Source organism: Pundamilia nyererei, unplaced genomic scaffold (genome assembly GCF_000239375.1).
Source record: "Pundamilia nyererei isolate P.nyererei 1_Seehausen unplaced genomic scaffold, PunNye1.0 scaffold00413, whole genome shotgun sequence".
Taxonomy (NCBI): Eukaryota; Metazoa; Chordata; class Actinopteri; order Cichliformes; family Cichlidae; genus Pundamilia; species Pundamilia nyererei.
The window spans coordinates 195299-214590 of record NW_005187814.1 but is presented as its reverse complement, the minus strand read 5'-3'; the positions used below and the strand labels follow the sequence as shown (position 1 = coordinate 214590).

The window sequence follows — 19292 nt, the reverse complement described above, 5'->3', positions numbered from 1 at the left end:
CAAATCAGGGCAGTTGATGACTTGTAGAATCATTTTTTCCGACTGGATGATTAGAACTGAAAGCATTTGTCTGTAGTTGATTCGCCCACATTTCAACTCATCTAACCTATTTTAATGTCTCTGCTTTTAGTGTGTAAAGGTGATCTCCTAATGAACACACAGTGAGTCTTAAAGTGAAATCCACAAAACAGTTCAAGATTAAGAACTATTTTACCTGTACATTTGATGCCAGTTCCCCTCTTTCTCTATATGTCACTCACTCGCTGATACTCAAACACAGAAGATATTCTGCAAATATTACGGTGTTTCCTGCTTGAACTTCAGCTTTGAACAGCTCTGCACTTTGGCTTTTGTGTGAATCATTCATTGTATTTGTTATTCAACATTTTTTTCACCAAAGATTCAGCAGTTATAAAAATATAAATCAAACCATTTTTTAAGGAAATGTATTCTGCGGTTTTATATACCAGTTTCAGTTACTGTTGTTAATATGTTAACAGTAAAAATAAGTTTTCTTAAAAATAATAACACTACTGTTATGTTACTTACTGTACTTGTGGAGGAACCCTAAGAGACTCTTATTGACATCTAAAGGAAAAAATTTTTTTAAATATAGATGCAGATTCATGCAGGAATATTCATGAGTTTTTTATTTGATTTGATTTTGTAGTGTGAGAACAGACAGATGGGAGTCTCATAGTCAGTCAGTTTCTCTGGCTCTGAAACAGCAACAGACCTTTGAGTTTTTGGAAGACGCCCCGTTCTTTCTTCTTTGTCTTCCTGATTTTAAGGTCTTCAGACTTCTCTGGAATATTGATAACAGATACAGCTGACTGAGACATGGATGGAGTTTTAGAAAGAGGTTCCTCACAGGGAACTTTCAAAAGGAGGTTCTTCGCTGAGGGGAACAGCAGGCATTGGCCGACTTTTTTTGGCAGGGTCTTTCAGAAGGACATTCTTCATTGGAAAGACCATCAGAAATTGGTGGAGTTTCAGAAGGGGGCTTAAAGATCTTGGATATATCGTTCTTTTCTACATCTGCAATTGAAATGAGCAGCACTGGCGCAAAGTTTGCACTGTTGGTGAGTAGAATTTCTTGAGGATATTTGTCTCTGATTTTTGTCAGTATGCTGTGGACCATGTCATCTCTAATGGAGCAGGAGAAGATGGCCTGGCTTTCCACCGCTGTGAGAGTTTTGTTGACATGATCCAAAGTGGCCTTTGTGACACTGAAGGAGATTATGCTCAGATTCTGGGACGCCCTGTTCAACAGGGGGCGAGGAGGAAGCTCCCAGAAGCCCTGCAGGACGCAGGGAACTACCTGTATAACCAGTTCATGTGCGGTGAGCAGTTTGGTGCTTTGTGCTTCCTGATGCTTCTCTTTCAGGATCTGAATGTAATTTCTCACCATGCTGAGGACTTTAGGTGTTCTGTAGAGTAATGTTATAAGAATGATCTTTTAAACATATTTAAAGAATCACAGAAATATTGAAACACTGTAGCTGGACTATTAAGAATCTCACTGATATTTAGGACGTACGGCCTAAGGAGCATCCACGCTTGAAACTTTATATCCCTCATTTTGTTAATGACATTCACGGCCCAAACCTAAGATGAAAAACACATTTACAGGGCATTTTATTCTAGAGGTTATGTGAACATAATGAAAAAAATAAATCTCCAAAAGTTTCAGAAGAGGTTTGGCTTCTTCTTCATCGAAACCATCTAATTCAAACTCTCAAAGCCTTCAAAAGAAAACAAAAGAGAGGTTTTCTCACAGCATTAACTCACTGCTATCTGAGTCTCCACCAAAAGATCTCTTAGATCTTCATGTTTGATGGGATTTTGTTTTCCTTCTGAAGCCTAAGAAACTCCATCATCATTGCAATCTAGAAATAAAAGGAGACATTTGAACACCACCAAACTCAGGTCCTCGGAAATTACCTGTTTTATGTTCGTTTTGGTTTGCATGGATCTGGGTCTTACCTGAGCCCTGTAGCCTGGAAGATATCAGCAGGTCTTCACAGCCATGTCGTAAATGCATGAGTTGAACAAAACCTGTCAAAGAAATAACGAGTTACTCATTGTCATTTAAACTGATCGTCAGTTTGTCAGCTTTTAAAACTACATCAAATTCTTTAAACTGAAATGCAGTAAAAACAAATACTGTCACATACCCTGATGGGTTTGTAGATTCCTCTACTTGCTTCCATTGAAATGTTGTAGTTGTATCACAGTCGGGAACAAAAAATGTCAAAAAATTGTGTAATGTACAATGTAGACCTTACTCTTTATGTCACTCACTTGCTGACACACACACAGACACACACACAGACACACACACAGAAGACGTTTTGCAAAAATTCTGGGGTTTTTTGAGATGATTGAGTTTAGGCTTTTAAAATACATCATTCCACTCTTAAAGTAATTTAATGAATATGAGATTTCAATATTCATTCAGATTTTTCCTAAATCTAAATTTTCTTTGATCATTGTACATGTACAACTTTAAAACTTCGTCTGTGTGAACTTTATCTTATCATAGGTGAATGATTCGATGTATTTCCGTTAAATTTAACAAGCTTCCCAAAAATGTCAGCAATTAGAGGATTTCAGAAAGAAAAAGAAAAACCCTATGAAATGCTAAACTAATGGTGCCAAAGCCATACATATACAGGCTACATGCTAAATGACTTCAGCTCTCACAGTGGTCGGTATTACATCAGAGTATCTTCAACAAGAGGTAAGGGGGGAATCAAGCTCACGTGTTTAAACTACAACACAGTAACCTAACAGGCTGCACCAGCCGAGCCTGAATAAGCAGTTATTTTGTGTGTATCTGGTGTTATTTAGCCCCGGCGAGTGGGGTCAGGCGCAGGTCATCTGCTGGTCCCTCTGGTTACCAGCTTGTGTCATGTGAAAGCATGGTCAGAGGTTATCCTGAGGTCACCGGCTCTCTATGCATCTCATTATTGTGCAGCATGAGTGAGAAAATGATTACAGCTATCATTTGAAGCTCTAATCTTACCCATGATGATCAGTGTGGGTCTCCTGGTTCTCACTTAACATTACTGGGATTTTTAAGCACTGAAGAGCCACAGAGAGGCTTTATTGTAGAAAAATTCCCCCCCTCATGCTTCAGTGTGTGATAGGAGAATAAGAAAGTCTGCCTTTGTTCTGATACTTCTATAGCTTATTAGATTAAAATAATTGATACCTACAAAACTTGACAGAAGCACCTGAGGGTGCAGAGAGAAGAGCTGCGAACTGTTTTTGAAGTGCTTCAAAGGAGTGACGCGCCAAAGGTACACGTGAGGTGCCAACTACGTGACACGCTTTGTAAACCCGACAGAGTGACTTGTGGGTGAACCCTCACAGGCTTGGCGCTTGCCGTTGCAATTAAGATGTTGTTTTTGTTGATTATTTTTATTTCTGGAGTTTCCATCATCTAAGAAAAACCTCCAGAAATATACAAGAAGAAATTCATTCAAGCAGGTTTGACAAATTTCTTATTGAGTGTCAAACGATTGTCCTGCGACTCAGGTCGGATCTTCGCAGCGCCATTCCGAAGGCCACAAGTGGCACAAAGAGAAACCCGGGAGCAGAAATTGTTCCCACAGGGAGGGCGGCTACTTCATCATCACCGCTGTCAAAACACAGCTGAGAGAATACCCAGTAATAAGGAGGCGGCACGAGTTTTAGCTGTGTGTCTGTGCAAAGAGCACCATATGTAAAAATAAAATAAATTCGCAGTGACTCACTCCCCACTCAGAATCATCAGAGATGAAATGTGAGCCTCACTTTAAGAATCACTTTATTGTCAAGTGTTATGCAGGCAAAGCATCTTTTCTGCTTGTAATTTTTCTTCCCTTTTTTTTTGTTTTTTGTTGACATAACACATTTGTACAAACCAGTTTTAAAAATATCAATAAACTGGAGCCTTTGAGGCTGTCCTGCCAAAAAACCCATTATCAAATGTCATGGAGACGAACAAACATCTTTAGAAAAAGATTTACAAATGAGATGTCACTACAAAATATCAAAGAAAGAAAAAAAAAAAGAGAAGTCGTCACACAAAATATTACCAAAAAACATCTAAATTTGTTTGGTATCAACCTTTTTCAGCTTTAAACAATAGTAACTTTTTTTTTCTCCTTTTTTTCTTTTTCTTTTTTTTTTTTTTGCTTTCTTCTTCTTTTGTTTGTTGATTTTTTTTCTCCAAAAACACGTTATGGCGCAGAGAGAAAAGAAAACAGAAGAAGAAATGAACAGCGATGGTCAGACATAGAAAGACAAAAAAAGAAAAAGAAAAAAAACAGAAGCACAGAGAATAAAGAAGAGAGAAGCAGCACTACGGCAAAGAACTGAAACATGCTGTACACAACCTCAGAGTCAACGCGCACAAATACAAGTCCAGCAAAAAGGCAAATATTACAAATCAAGGATAAATAATAAATTAGCCATACACAGTGGGGGTCCTGTGTGTTAACATACTTAAGGAGGGGTGGGGGAGTTAAAAGAATTGATAAATTTTATAAAATAAAAGCATCTTATTATTATTTTTTTTAATTTCAAATGAATATACGCACTGAACTAACACAGAGAAACACCACCAGAAAACATTTCGTAATATCCACGTAGCTAAACGGCCTGACCGACTCCCACCCAACAGCTCCGTCTTATATATATACCTGCCTGTGCTTTGGTTTGCACTCCGCGTCACCCTCTTACAAGTCCGGAGAGCTCCCCTCTGACTCCGTCCGGCTCACTCCGGAGATCCCTCTGTACGACAGCTTGTGTTAAGGCAATTGTGGTACATCGGTCATGTAGCGGGGTGGGGGGTTTAGAGGGGCGGTCATTAGAGCACAGAAAGCAAAAAAAATTTGAAAAGAAAGAAAAGAAAGCAACGCTGTCATCACAGTTACGCCGACCGTGCCGTGTTGTTTTGTTTGATGTAAAACTGTCAAACACGTGGCGGCGTGAAGTGTGCAGCCGTGATGTCAAAGCCACCCTGTGGTACCAGGTCATCCGGACTACGGCGCTGCCTTCCTTAATCTTAGAGCGAACTGGCTTGTTGTATTAACAAGAGAAAACTTCCCCTGACAATGTAAACATGGTTTCACTAGGATTGTCATTATTACAGTATTGCTTTCACTACACAAACAAAGTTGTAGAAAGCTAGATTGTTTTTCTCTATAGAAACCCTTTTTTTTTTCTAATGGCCACTGCGCCTCAATAGGAATGCATTTTATAAATCTTTTTTTATATGTGCTTTTTTTCCTCCCCTACTCTTCTTTTTTCTTCTCTTTTCTTAGAATTATCCCCCTATATTTGTCATCTGATCGCAAAAGAATCAAACACCTGAATCTTATCTGAGGACTTAAACCTGAACCATGAATAAAAACTCAAATTAGGTAGATCCTCTGCAGGACAGCATGGGAGTACACACTCATTCACACAGCTCACATTTACACCCACCCCCCTCCCAATACTGCCCCTGTTCTGTCACTGATCTGCAACAGCTCTGTACCTTGATTGACCCTCAGCACTGCCTGACAGGTGTGAAGCAGGAACACAACTTTTGTGCATAGAGTTCTGTTGTGATTAGGAAAATGTCTCTCAGTGTCGGGTGGTTTCAAATTCAGCAGGTCCCCTGTCTTGTGCTAATCTGCGTACATCCCTTCCCCGCCACACCTGAAATTCTTAATAGATTAAATTTTTATAAATGCCAAACTAATCTTTGATACACTCTAAATTTCTTTATTTTGTTATTATACGCGTTAGTTTTGTTTTAGACTGTTTATATTTTTCAGGTTTCCCTTCATCGCATGGATCCCTGCCCGTCCCTTTAGAGTCTCTTCGTGAGCGAACCCTTTCAAAATAAGGTCAAATTTTAGAAAAAAAAGGAAGAAAAAAAAAGAGAAAAGTAACCCCTTACAGTCTATGCAAAGACCTCCAAAAAAACAGGAAGCCAGCCTTCCAGCGAAGAGACGGGAGGCAGGCGCCTACTCAAACTCCTCTTCTTCCTCCTCTTCTTCCTCCAGGTGATTGGAAGTGGTCGGCGTAGCGGGGTCAGAGTCACGCGACAGTGTTGCTACGGCGACAATCTGCGGGGAGGCGCCGAGGTCCTCGGGAGTGTCTTCCTCCATGTCGTCAGTGGTGATGATTGCCACCGCGGCGCTGCTCTTCTTGTTCTGGTGGGTCTTGATGTGCTTCGAGAGGTGGTCGCTGCGCATGAAGCGCTTGGAGCATTCGGGACACTCAAAGCGCTTTTCTCCTGCAACAGTGTGGAGAACAAAAAAGTCAGACTAATGTTTTAAGGAAGACTTTAAAAGAAAGAAAGTAAAGAAAAATTGTGATTCCACCTATTTTTGCAGCTTTTCTCTGCCCTATAGATTATTTGGGTGGTGGGAAAAAACAAAAACCTTTAAAGGTGCCACTTTGGCTTCTGCTGGACATTTCTCAAGAACTGAGGGTAAAATTAAAACATTGCAGCTCTAGTTTGTATTCAGCAGTGAATTCAAATTCAATTCAAAATCACCCTGCATGTCTGTGTCTATGCTTTCTCCCACCTGTGTGTGTTCTCCGGTGTCTCTGCAGCTCGTCGCTCCGGGTGAACCTCTTGCCACAGAAGATCCAGTTACAGACAAACGGCCTCTCACCGGTGTGCCAGCGCAGGTGGGCCCGTAGGTGGGATGTCTTTCCATAGACCTTCCCGCAGCCCTCCATGTGGCAGATGTGCTGCTTTTTCTTTGTGGGATCCCCGCTGTTCCTACAACACAAACTTCTGTTATGAGTGAGGACCAGGAGGTTTGTGTGTGTGTGCTACAGATCAAACTCAAAATACTCCTATAATGATTACATGTTTATATTTGTAATTCCATAATTTTTATATTACAAAGCCTTTTGCTTATCCCCCCCATATACTCTGTAACCCTAAAGCTTTAGCATTACCTGAAAGAAACGCATGCAGGAAAACAAACGTTCTCAGGCAAAGTCCCTCCCCTAAACCAAATAGAGCATTTCCTGTAGTGAGAATATGGCTGTCATGCACTCCTCCTGTTGTGTTTAAGAAGCCAATTCTCATGACATTTTCAGTGCTTCATGTGTGAAAACAGTTTTAGATATAGTTTTGTGCTTTTGTCTCATTTAGTATGTGCAGATGCATGAATTGTCAAGTTGGACCCCGCCTTCTCTTTCAGTCGTTTGCCTGCACCCCACCCCCACTTCTCCTCTGCATTTGCAAGCCTCAGAAGTTATCTCACGAGCGCTGGGCCCAACTGCCAACGCGTCTGTGTATGTTAAGCAGCGTAGCAGAACAAGGTACAAATTTTTTATGAATCAGGAAGTAAACTTTATGTCTCATTAGCATATATATACATATATATATTTTTTTTTAAAACATCATATGGACATGGTAACCAATATATGAGTATGTAAAATTTCAGCTTAGGAATCCTAATCTTTTATTCAAAAGCAATTAAAATTCAATTGCATCTTTTTTTAAACCACTGTTGGTGCATGATATTGAAAATTCTGGAAACAATGATTTTTTTTTCTCAATGTTCTCAAAATTGAGAACATGTTATTTATGGATTTATGGAGAATGAACTGTGTCAGTCTTGTCAGTTTTGTTAATTTGTTAGTAGTAATCAGTACAGAGAGAAAGCTGCTGTGAGGTGATGAAAAAAAAATCCACTACGGAAAGACTTTTAAGTCCAAAAACAAAAAACTGTTTCCTTTGAGATTGTATAGTTTGGATTCACTATAACTTCTGAGCCTTCAAAGTCCCTTCAAAGACTAGAAATAATCATGAGTATCTTATGCATGCTTTGCATACCTTCCCTCTCCATCCCTGCAGTTTGGACAAGAGCAGGCAACACGTCGAAGCCTCTTGCTGGGCGGTCCCTCCTGGTCTGAAGAACTTTGCACAGAGCTCAGCTGGTCTGGACTCATTGACGAGCCTGATGCAACATTGCCCACAGTGACAGTCACTGGAGACGACTGAACTTTGACCCCATCTTGACCCTGTGGTTGACCTGGAGGATGATTGAAAGTGTGTAAACACATGATCAAAAACAAGAACAGTTTCTATATTACAACAGAGAAAGTTAAAAAACAAGAACACCTTTGACTACAGGCTGTACATACAATATGGAGCCACCATTATATCTCCCATTGGTTTGAGGTGATCTGCTTTGAAACTTTAGGCCTAAAGCATATGCTGCATTGTCTGTTCTATTCTAAATGTACTAAATGAGCATATGAATTTCACTCAAGAAGACTTGAAACTAACACTTAAAGCCTTTAACTCTTTAGGAAAATAATTGCTGAGGTATTAAGACAAGTGAGATGTAGTATCATTTTTCATAGACTTTTCTACAAACTGATACCAAGAGAGTCACCCTCTGCTGATCACTAGAAAGAATGTAGTTCAATGACTTGGTCTTCACTTTAAAGACAGAGAGGCAACATGCACTTTTATTACAGACTATGTGTCATACACATAGTCTAACTGAGCAAGCAGGAGAGCAGGACATCCTTTAATTCAAGCTTTATAGATTAGTTTGTCATGATATGAGGGATTAGCGCACTGGACTAATATGATATTTTCTCAAGAAATAAAGACTCTCTGTCTCCACAACCCCATTGCATTCACGGTTTATGAAAGTGAGCAGATTGGTGCTGAATACGCATTTAGACAGTTACTCTCATAATGCCCTTACCCTGTAGACCAGTAATAGTGAGTGGTACGCCCTGCACCTGGACCCCAGCTGTGCTCAGTCCTGCAATGCTGACCGTCTGCACCCCTGACCCAGGGTTTATCTGGGCTGCACTTAGCGTCAAGGGAGCTCCACTAAGAGAGACTAGTCCCCCACTTCCAACTGCAGTCCCACCAGCTACCGGAGCCAGCGTCAGCTGCTGTGGCACAGCTGTCCCGAGACCACCCTGCAGGGAGACTCCACCGGGTAGCTGCAGCGTTTGCCAGGTGAGCTGCCCAGAGGGTGATAGGGTTGGGGTACGAATAAGGACCTGGGCAGAGTTCGGGAAGGCCTGGATGGGCTGCAAGGTCTGTCCTGGAGCCAGCTGCAGGGTCTGAATGTGCTGAGGTTGCTGTTGGCCCTGTGCCTGACCCTGACTCTGAGCCTGGGGCTGCAGCTGGATCTGCTGCACCAACTGGTGCCCCACCTGGCCCACAATCACCTGCTGAATGGCTCCAGGTGTCTCTGTCTGGTTCTGTAGCCCGTTGGTCTGATTCTGGCTTTGAGAGTCTGCCTCGCTGCTCTGCACTTGGGCGTCAGCTGATCCACCCTCTGATCCAGCTGAAACCACTTGAGCCCCATCAGGCACGCTGTCGCCTTCAGCTACTGCCATTGTTGATCCAGCTGCAGCTGTGGTAGGAGCCACCCCTGACACAGCTGTTGTCACCAGCTGGTTGCCATTAGCAACAGAGAATGTGCCATCTGCTGATTGGATAAGCTGCACAGCTCCACCCCCTCCGACATTATTGATCACAGGCAAAGCCAGGGTCATGCCACCAAGGTTTATAGGTACTGTGGTCATGACAGGAGTTTGGGAGCCTTGCAGAGTCTGCAGCTGAAGTGGGAATGACTGCGCAGGACGAATCTGCAGTGGAACTGTCTGATTGGCTGTACTCGTCAGGATGGCCTGCTGGTTGGTGGGTTGAATGATAGCTTGGGTCTGGCCCGAACTCTGAGTCTGGATGAGCTGAACCTGCTCGGGAACGGCCCCGATGGACGCTGTTTGAGGGCTGATGTGGATCTGCTGTCCATCTGCAGTCTGCAAGTGCGGGATGACCTGATACTGGACTCCTGCTCCGGCATTGGGCAGGTTCTGAACCTGGATGATCTGAAATTGCTGCTGCTGATTGGCTGCGACACTGTTGGTCCCACCTACTGCCTTTACCTGCCCAACAGGAAAGGAGCAGTAAATCAGTTATGTGGACAAGGATTAAAAATTGATAAAAACATTTGCACAAACACACCACTCCCCTCACCTTACGTCCACCAGGTGAGCTGTCATTAGTCAAGGTGGTGGCCACGGTCACAGCAACAGGTTGACTGGTGTTCTCCTTGGCCATAGTAGGCGCTGCTGTAATGATCTGCCAGCCGTTCCCTGTGAACTGTGCCGGGACCAGTTCTAGCTGCTGGGGCACTAAGGCCTGACCCCCAGCTGTGTCCACCACTATTTGACCCTGGATCTGTCCCGCCTGCAACTGGATCTGACCAGCCTGGACCTGGATCTGCTGGGCCCCTGCTTGGCCCTGTGCCCCCTCTGCTCCCCCCTGCCCTCCGATCTTACTGCAGGTGGCTGCTAGCAGAGCCAATGGAGAGGGCTGAGAGGAATCCTAGAGGAGACGGTGGAGGAAAGGGGATGGAGGAGTAATGGATGGATGGATGGGAGGGGTGAGAAGGGTGATAGGGAAAACAGGAGTGACAGGTGAAGGAAGGACAAGAAGGGAGTCAGGGTTAGAAACATACATTAACAGCTTGTACGCATACACAAACAAAGCCAAAGAGTACATGTGCAAAGATAAAAACGCTTAAGGCTGGGGATGATAGCAGGTATCATTGCAAACGCTCACGCAATGATTAATTTTAAATGAATAAGAGAAAAAGAGCGAGGGGTGGGAAATAACATGGTGCAGAAAAAAGAAACACAAAAAGCTGAGTGAAAGCGAGAGAGAGAGCTGTCAGTGGAAGTGGGCGGTATTACAGGAAGCGAGTGGGTGGGCGTGTGAGAACCACATTTCTGTTTTCTGAGAACACTGGAAGAAAATGCCGCCTTCTCTCTCCTCCCTTTTCAAAGGAACTAGGTCGCAGGCAAATTTTTAATGCTCAACACCTCACAACAGTGCACGGGGAAACAGCCTAGATTTTGTAACAACTACAACAGCAGGAAAATTAACACAGCAGCGATGCTCGTCATGCACATTTAATGACAATAAGATGCGCTCAAGAACAGCTGCCTGGCTCAAAAATAATCTCAAAGATATATATGTATACAACCTGCTGCAGAGAGAAGTTTCACAGTCTTGGGGCCACTTAACCAAAGCTGCAGGTCTTTCAATAATATCCACGTGCAGAATTAAATCATTCTGACCATAATTCAAACAGACAGTTCAAAAAGTATAGCGGCTGAAGTGTGACAGCCGTGTAAGCCTATTCATGAGGCTCTGGGTTGGCTCACTGTAGGGCTGCACAGAAGCAGGAAGTGGAATTCACCAGAGAAACGCCCCCAGAGGTGTCTGGCTGGCTAGGCTGGGAGGGAGGGAGTACATTTTTGGCCTACAGGCAAGGGAAAAGTAACGAACTATAATAAACTCCTGTCTCCTTGCTTTTACCTGTGATCCAGAACTTTTCCCCCTTTTAGATGCTTTCCCTCCTTCAGTTCCAGATGATTCCTTCTTCGAGTCTGTGAGGAAGAGGCAGAAATGTTAGAATATTTTCAATTACAATATTATCACATGGGGATTACTGAGTACTACAAAGTCCCGAGCAGTATACGGGGCACTGCATGCTGCAAATAAAATCCAAGCAAAAAAATAGCATATATGGCATCACAGAGGTGATCAATATAGACAGAAGAGAAACCAGTAACCTTATCATCAATATCAAAGGGGCATTGAGCTTCCTATCTGTCAAACGGCTATAAAGAGGGAAAGAGGGGTGGAGACGGGGAGGGGGAGGGTACCTACCACTCATAACGCATTAATATACCGAGAGGGAGAGGGTGTAGTTCACGGTAGAAGGCCGGCCGGGTACACAGGCGGAGGACGGCCTATATGTTCGGCTCTGAGCCGTGGCGGATCTGCCCGTTTGACGAAACCACCCACCGGCCAGGAAGGGCGGTGCCAAGCGCAGGAACAATCAAACAGCCCCAAATAACGGAAATAACAGAGAGAGCGGTGACCGTCCCCGGTCCGCCGGACACCTCACAGATCCGTCGTATGACTCCTTTACCGGATAGACAGTCCATAAACGAACAAATTGGCGGTTGTCAGAGTGATATCCACAGAGAAGTTGGCAGTGTGTGACCGTAGAGGCCCACCCACTTCCATTTAAGCATCAGGACAACACCCTCCTCGCAGCTCCTGCCTGTCACCGCTGTTTCTCACGCCGCACGACGCGGGGACGCCTCGTCGCTGTCCGTCGCGCGCCGAAAACAAACCGTCACCTGTGTTGGTATTTTAAGCGTGTTCCCCTTTTTTTCGTGCACAATTGATTTTTTAAAGGGGGGTATACAGGGAGATAGCTGTGGCTTTTGTGGGCGGATGCGCTCCTCCCACATATTCAGATTGGACGACGGGGCTCGGCGTGCGAGGGTCGAGATGGGAGTTGTATTTTGGTGAGGCCTCGCCTTCTCGAACTGGCTAGCGCGAGCGGGACTACAACTTCCGTGATGCTCCGGCTTGTCGGTTGGGTTTGGAGCGGCGGTGTCGGTAGTCATGTTGGTGTGAGAGCGAGAAGGAAGGGCGGTGACTTCTGTGTTGTGGGGGTTGGGCAAACGGGAAAGGAGGTGTGTGCGCGCGCCCGTGTGTTTTGTGCACGCGTGTCAGTTTCAGAATGTCAGTAAGGGTTAAAAAATTAAAATAATCAGGGAAACAAACGATTTAATTATTTTGAAATCATTTAAAAGGTGAAAATGCAACAGTGTTGCTTCTAAGCTGATGTACGTCTATTTATTTACCTCATCTATTTCCCCCCTTGTTGTCAACTTTAGATCCTATGTAGTAGAAAATTACGTCATTGCATTGCCAGAGGCTTTAGGAAATTCACACTAGTACAAGATTTGTGTGTGTGTGTGTGTGTGTGTGTGTGTGTGTGTGTGTGTGTGTGTGTGTGTGTGTTTGTGTTGTTATGCAATTGTGAATTGAATATGTGGGTTCTGATTGGCTAGTTCAACAAAAAAGGTTCTTCAGACAAATTGAACTTTTGGGATATGCATTATAGCTTCATTCTGCCAATCAACAGTAATTTTTACAGTGGGGGAAACGATTATTTGATCCTTTTGAACAACTTGTATTTGAATTTAGTTGCAAAGAAATAAACTGTCTCTAATTGTTATGAAAGTTTTATCATGGAGAGAGACTACTTGGATACTAACCCCGAGTTGCTCTCCAATCCATCGGAGTATGTGTGTGAATTTTAGGTAGGAAGCACTTAAAAGCATAGAAAAAAGTGCTTGTGTGAACTGAGTGTGAATGTGGCATGTTGTATAAAGCGCTTTGGGTGCTCTAGGAGAGTAGAAAAGTGCTATATGTGACTTCAGCTTGGGTACCTTGATGGATTTGGTAAACAGGCTAACATCCCAGACTGCCATAAACCACAGATGTTTAAAAGAATGCTAAGAATCTGAATAACTGATGCATTTAAAAAAGATCATCTACTAACTAAATCACAGTAAATATAGTAATTATTTATTTGTTCATTAAGTGACTTTCTAGAAGCTGGTTGCTTATATAATCCAGCTACAATACACACTGTTTTCTGTTTAGACCAATAATACATAAGCAGTCCATCTGTTTAAGCATTCAGGAGCTGTCCACGAAATAAGAATCAGCCTGGCATGATAACTTTAGCCCATAAAGTGACACTGTTACTACTGTTCTGTAAATGCATCTGGGGTGGTTTCAGGCCGAGGAACAACAGCTGTACTTAAGTGTCTAAATAGAAACAGAAGTCATGTCTGTCATTCTAGTGACAAAACCTCTTTCAGACTTCTAAACAGTGTGTTTTTAATGCATCTGAGAAGTAGAGGTTTGTGATGAAGCAGAAGGCCTGTATGAGGGCCTTTAGGCCTGTATTGGTTTCTCCGTGGCTTTAGCCAGTCACAGCCCTGGTTCTCCAAGCAGAAAACATCATTAGCAAGAGGCCAACTGAGGTTATGGCTCCGGCTCACAGGGGAAATATTTAGGCTTATAGACTGGCAGCCAAGGCAATGCAGTTGTCTCAGTGTCTCACCCCAACATAACATCATAAACACTCAGACAGGATGGTATAGAAGTTCCAAATCTAGTATTAATTAAAAATGCGACAACTCATCTCTTTTAGTCTAATTGACGTGTTAATAAGTTGTTCATGTTCCCTGAACATGATCCTTTTATGCCTTCGTGTGCCTAAATGAGGAAACAGTGCATAGGTAGCCCTAAACCTTTGCATCATCTTAGTATGCACAGACCTCTAAATGTGTAAATAAGTGTCTCACGTGTCTTCACCTATCTGCTGTGTGCCTGTAAGTTAAACAAACCTGCTCAAACTCTGAAAACTATTGCAATATATGTAACAATCAGAAGTCATTGTTGAGAAAGAAGAGAAAAGTGAAAAAATAACAAATGTACAGTAGGATTAAGCATCGTGCTTGGCTTTTTGTCTGTCGCCATCTTAGTTATAAAATAAGTTTATCACTAGTTGGGTAGCCTGTTTAGCAGGGTGCATGAATGATCCAATGGGACATTAAAGGGGTTGTTAACTTTGGCTAGCATAAAACAAAATGACCTGATGGAAACAGCTGTTTATTAGCACAGCTGAATTCTCAGCAAAAGGTTGCCAGTTGCTTTATGTGTCAGAATGTGTTCAATATATCTCATTTTAAAATATTAAATGGTAAAAGATATCATAAGCCTTCAGCTTTGTTCCTCATTGCTCACACACAGCCACTAAGAGGTTACTGCTTCCCTAACTTTGAAACCCTGATGGTATAAACCAACGTATCTGAGACTGTCTACCATGCTGCAGTCCTCAGGAGGAACTGTTCAGCTGTAATATCAGCTGCTTAGTTTCCTTGTGGCTTTCACACGTTAACGCTGTTAAAAACACAATTTTCACTGGAGCAAGTCTTTCATCCTTGTCCATGCACATAGCTTGCATGTGATAAAGCCTAATTTAGTCCCTGTGTGTCTCATAGACATTCTTAACATGGCCTTTCACATTTGAGTATCATAATGCTGAGACATATCTCATGAACAAGACTTTTCACACTTAGAGACCTACAGAAATTTTGAGAACTTTATTCTTGTAACATGCTCATACACTTTATGCTTATGTGGTTTCGTTTCCCCTTTTCAAAGGTTTTTATTCTGTTTGTGTGTGTGTGTGTTTGGGGGAACGCTGCAGTCTAAACATATTTTCATAAAGAAACTATGTTCACAGGAAAACACACCTGGGCTGGCCTAGAAACATACATGCACATGCACTGTAATTACTGCGGAAGCCACGGCCCTTGTTCCCGCCTCCTGGGCCACTCGGCAGGGCGTTGCTAGGCAACGAGGTCTGCTCGGAAGAAGGGGTGTTGTTATATATGTATGTAAGGTGGTGGTGATGGAAGGGGGTGTGGTAGAAAGAAGGCTGTTCTCTGGGACAGATAAATATCCTGCGAACAGAAAAACTAATATCCACTGCAGTAAAACTCTATGATACAATAAGGCTTTAATTTACAGCAGGTTCAATCCTCGTTAAAGTTGTATTTATCATATTTGTCTGACAAGTCATTGAGTTTCCTGCAAAATTTAGCAGTCCTTTATGCTCACCAAAAGACAAATAAATAAACAAATAAATAAATAAATAAAATATCAACATATAAATAATAAACATTACAGCTAAAGGAATCCACGATGGGAACAGGTTATAAATGATAGTTCCATTTGTGAACAGCTGCAACCACTAGATGGCGCCATGCACCAATCAGGACGACAGATTGTGTACTCATCCTCGCAGCTGTTATCACGAAAGACGTTTTCAGATTTCTTACAATGGAAAAAAAGTTGTTTAAAAAGAATCCGTTGCAAGTCAAACTGCTACATTGCAGGTAGAGTCAAAGGTTTTCTGAAGGGTCCTTTTATTTATTTTCTGTTGTTATTCAGAGCCACGAACAAAGTGTTTGCCACCTTGTTGATTTCTTAGTTTTTTGCTTACTTGTCACACAGACTAGTTTTAAATCATCAAACAAATGTTCATATTAGACAGAGATAACCAGAGTAATCACAAAATTCAGGATGAAATAATAATTTTATTTATTAAGGAGAAAACATATCTAAACCCATCTGGCTCTGTGTGGAAAAGTAATTGCCCCCTCCCTTTTTTTTCACATCACGAATTGACTGTGAATAAGCAAAGTTTTGGAAAGCTGAGTTCAATTTCACTGGTCACACCCAGGCCTGATTAAGTAGAACCTGTCTGACAAAGTGACGTAAGATAAAAGATCTCAAACAGCAACACATTGTGCCATGAGCTAAAGAAACAGATGAGAAACCAAGTCACTGACATCTATCTATTGGGGCGATTGTGGCTCAAAGAGTTGGTAGTTCGTCTTGTAACCGGAAGGTTGCCGGTTTGAGTCCCGGTCATTGTGTCCTTGGGCACAACGACCTACCGCCTACTGGTGTTGGCCAGAGGGGCCGATGGCGCGATATGACAACCTTGCTTCTGTCAGTCTGCCCCAGGGCAGCTGTGGCTACAACTGTAGCTTGCCTCCACCAGTGTGTGAATGTGAGAGTGAATGAATAGTGGAATTGTACAGTGCTTTGAGGGCCCCAAAAAGCGCTATATAAATGCGATCCATTATTATTATTCATTATTATCAGTCTCACAACAGTTACAAAGCCATCTCTAAGACTTTAAGACTCCAGTGAACCACGGTGAGAGCCATTATCCATAAATGAAGAAAATACGGAACAGTGGTGAACCTTCTAAGCCAGCCTATCAAAATGACGCCAAGTGCAATATCAACGACTCATCCAGGAGGTTAAAAAAGAGCCCAGAAGATAATTTAAAGAAGTGCAGGCCTCACTTGCCTCAGCTAAGCTCAGAGTGCATGATTCAACAATAAGAAAGAGACTGGGCAAAAATGGCATTTATGGAAGAGTTCTAATGTAAAAATCACTGCTGACCAAAAACAACAAAAACACTTATCTCATATTTAACAAAGAAACATCTGGTTCATAACACATTAACATTTATTTACACTATAGTTGAATTGCGCTATAGTTTAACAGCACATAGCTTTGTTGAATTTGTGTCTATAAAATTTGTTGCTACTGTTGTCATTTCCTAGCATCATAGAAAATACTCAACAGCCTATTCTTGTGTGCTTTAATGTAATTATTGTAGTTCAGCTTGACTTTCTTTCTGATGAAAGGCAGACTTCATAACCAAACACAAAGTGTGCGGACACAGTGTAACTGATGCGACTTCATTTTGGACAGTGCAGAATGATTTCAATTTCTTCCTCTAAATTTAATGCACTGTGTTTGTTTGTGTGCGTTTGTACGTATGGGAATGGAATGTTAATATAGTGCATCAGCACACAAGCACGTTTGCAGGTATGAGTCAGTACAGGCTTGTGTACTGGTGTGTGTTGTTTTGCGTGAGATCCGTGAGTTTGTTGCACACGCATGCAAGCGTAAGTGTGCATTTGTCACATGCAGGCTTGGCGTCAAGATGTCTCTGTTTCCTAAAGGTTAGGCTGTAAAGATGGAGAGATTTATGACTTCTAGCATGAGTTAATGTTTTGGCAGTGGCCTCTGTTGCTCATCTCATTGCGTGTGTGTGTGTGTGTGTGTGTGTGTCTTTGTGTAGGCCTAGAATTTGTTGACAAGTGATAACAGATACGCTTCGCATAACTCTCCTATAATGAAATACATGATAGATAGATAGATAGATAGATAGATAGATAGATAGTCATTCTTTAGTCACTCTATGTTCCAGTAAATGTGAACAGGAACAGGTGATTTCACTGCTTTGCTATTGCTCATCATCATCACTCATACTTGTAGTTTTACCCTGTGATGGATGATGACGATGGTGAAGCCATAGACTTAAATATTTCTGTATTTGCTGTTTGTTGAGGAAATGTATCCGGCCGTGATGACATTTTATTGTTTTACTGCTAACACCATGGAGCATCACATAAGACTGACCCGGACTTGCATTGAGCTCCCTGGAAGTTGGCTTTGTTTTAGTTTAAATGTTAGCTAAATGATTGATGCTTCCTGGTGTCTGGCTTGAGTGGAAGACAGCCGGTATGTCTCATTGGGTATTGTGCCAGTTCAGGGTGTGGGTGGAATATGCTCCTAACCCGCAAAGAGAAAAACCTTTGTCAAGGTGAGTTTTTTCTATGTGACTGGGTGTTTCATGGATGTTTTTTGGACCAGTGCTGTTTGAGTTTACCACCCACTCCTTGTTTGTCACTCTTTAAAAAGAAGCAGCTAACAATGCTCATCATCTCTTCAACCTTCATCACAGGCTGAATTTCCTGCTGATGATCTGCTGAAGTTCAAACCACAGAATAGAATAGTGAAGAAAGGGGATTCATGTGACTTTAGATGTGTCATAGTTGTTGTTTCATTTTAGTATTTCAAATCTACTGGTTTTTACCTGCACAGTTATCACTAGAGTTTGCAGTGGATGTTCAAAAAAAGAGAAAATATTCGGTGAGCAGCAGTGGTGAAAATACCTTGTTAATGTCAAATGTCAGAGCTGAATGGCCAAACTGCTTCAGGCTGATAGGAAAGCTACAATGATTCAAATAGCCTCTCATTACAACCAAGGCAAGTAGAAGAGCATCTCTGAATGTACAGCAGGTTGAACCTTGAAGCAGATGGGCTACAGCAGCAGAAGACCAGGACAGGAAACTGAGGCTGCAGTTAAGACATGCTTACCAAAATTAGCTGGTTTAAATAGTGTGGGGGACTTTCTTGGTCCACTTTGTTCTTTTTTATACCAACTGAACATCATTTAAAAACAGTCTACTTTATAAACAGAGTCCATTAGTCTTGTGACAGATTCTGTCAGCAAGATGTCACAAAGCTGAACTGATCTCAGATACGAATGTGCCAATAAACTCACTGATTAAGTCACCAGATCTCAATCCAATACGGCACCTATGGAATGTGCAGGAACAGGACATTCACATCATCGATGTGCAGTGGAAAAATCTCCATCATGTTAGTGTGGACCAAAGTCTCTGAATGTTTCCAGAACATTGTTGGATCTATGCCATCTATGCTAAGAATTAACCCTTTCAAACATGAATTATTACAACCTTTTTTCTTAAGTATTTTTATTCATCTTTAGGCATGAAAAAACATATTTGAACTACTTTTCAAAGAGTTTTTTTACATGTCCACTTAGGTGGACAACATACGTTTTTGACAAACTAATAAATGATATGCACTGTGTGTTGTGTTTATGTGCAAGTATACCATCAACACTGACACAAATACAAGAAAACAGCCTTTTAATAGCTGTCCGCTGCAGTGACCACTATGAGTT

General features: G+C 42.1%; 1 protein-coding gene across 1 annotated transcript; it reads right to left on the bottom strand.

The window, feature by feature from the left end:
• Nucleotides 1-4278: 4278 nt before the first annotated feature.
• On the bottom strand, nucleotides 4279-12447 carry sp4 (sp4 transcription factor). The gene is made up of 7 exons (XM_005753214.1): nucleotides 11720-12447; nucleotides 11366-11436; nucleotides 10019-10369; nucleotides 8727-9927; nucleotides 7841-8039; nucleotides 6573-6772; nucleotides 4279-6277 (listed from the first exon to the last, which is right to left on the bottom strand). The coding sequence occupies exons 1-7, from the start codon at nucleotides 11724-11726 to the stop codon at nucleotides 6006-6008; spliced, it is 2301 nt and encodes a 766-aa protein (XP_005753271.1). The 5' UTR covers nucleotides 11727-12447; the 3' UTR covers nucleotides 4279-6005.
• Between the last annotated feature and the right edge of the window lie 6845 nt (nucleotides 12448-19292).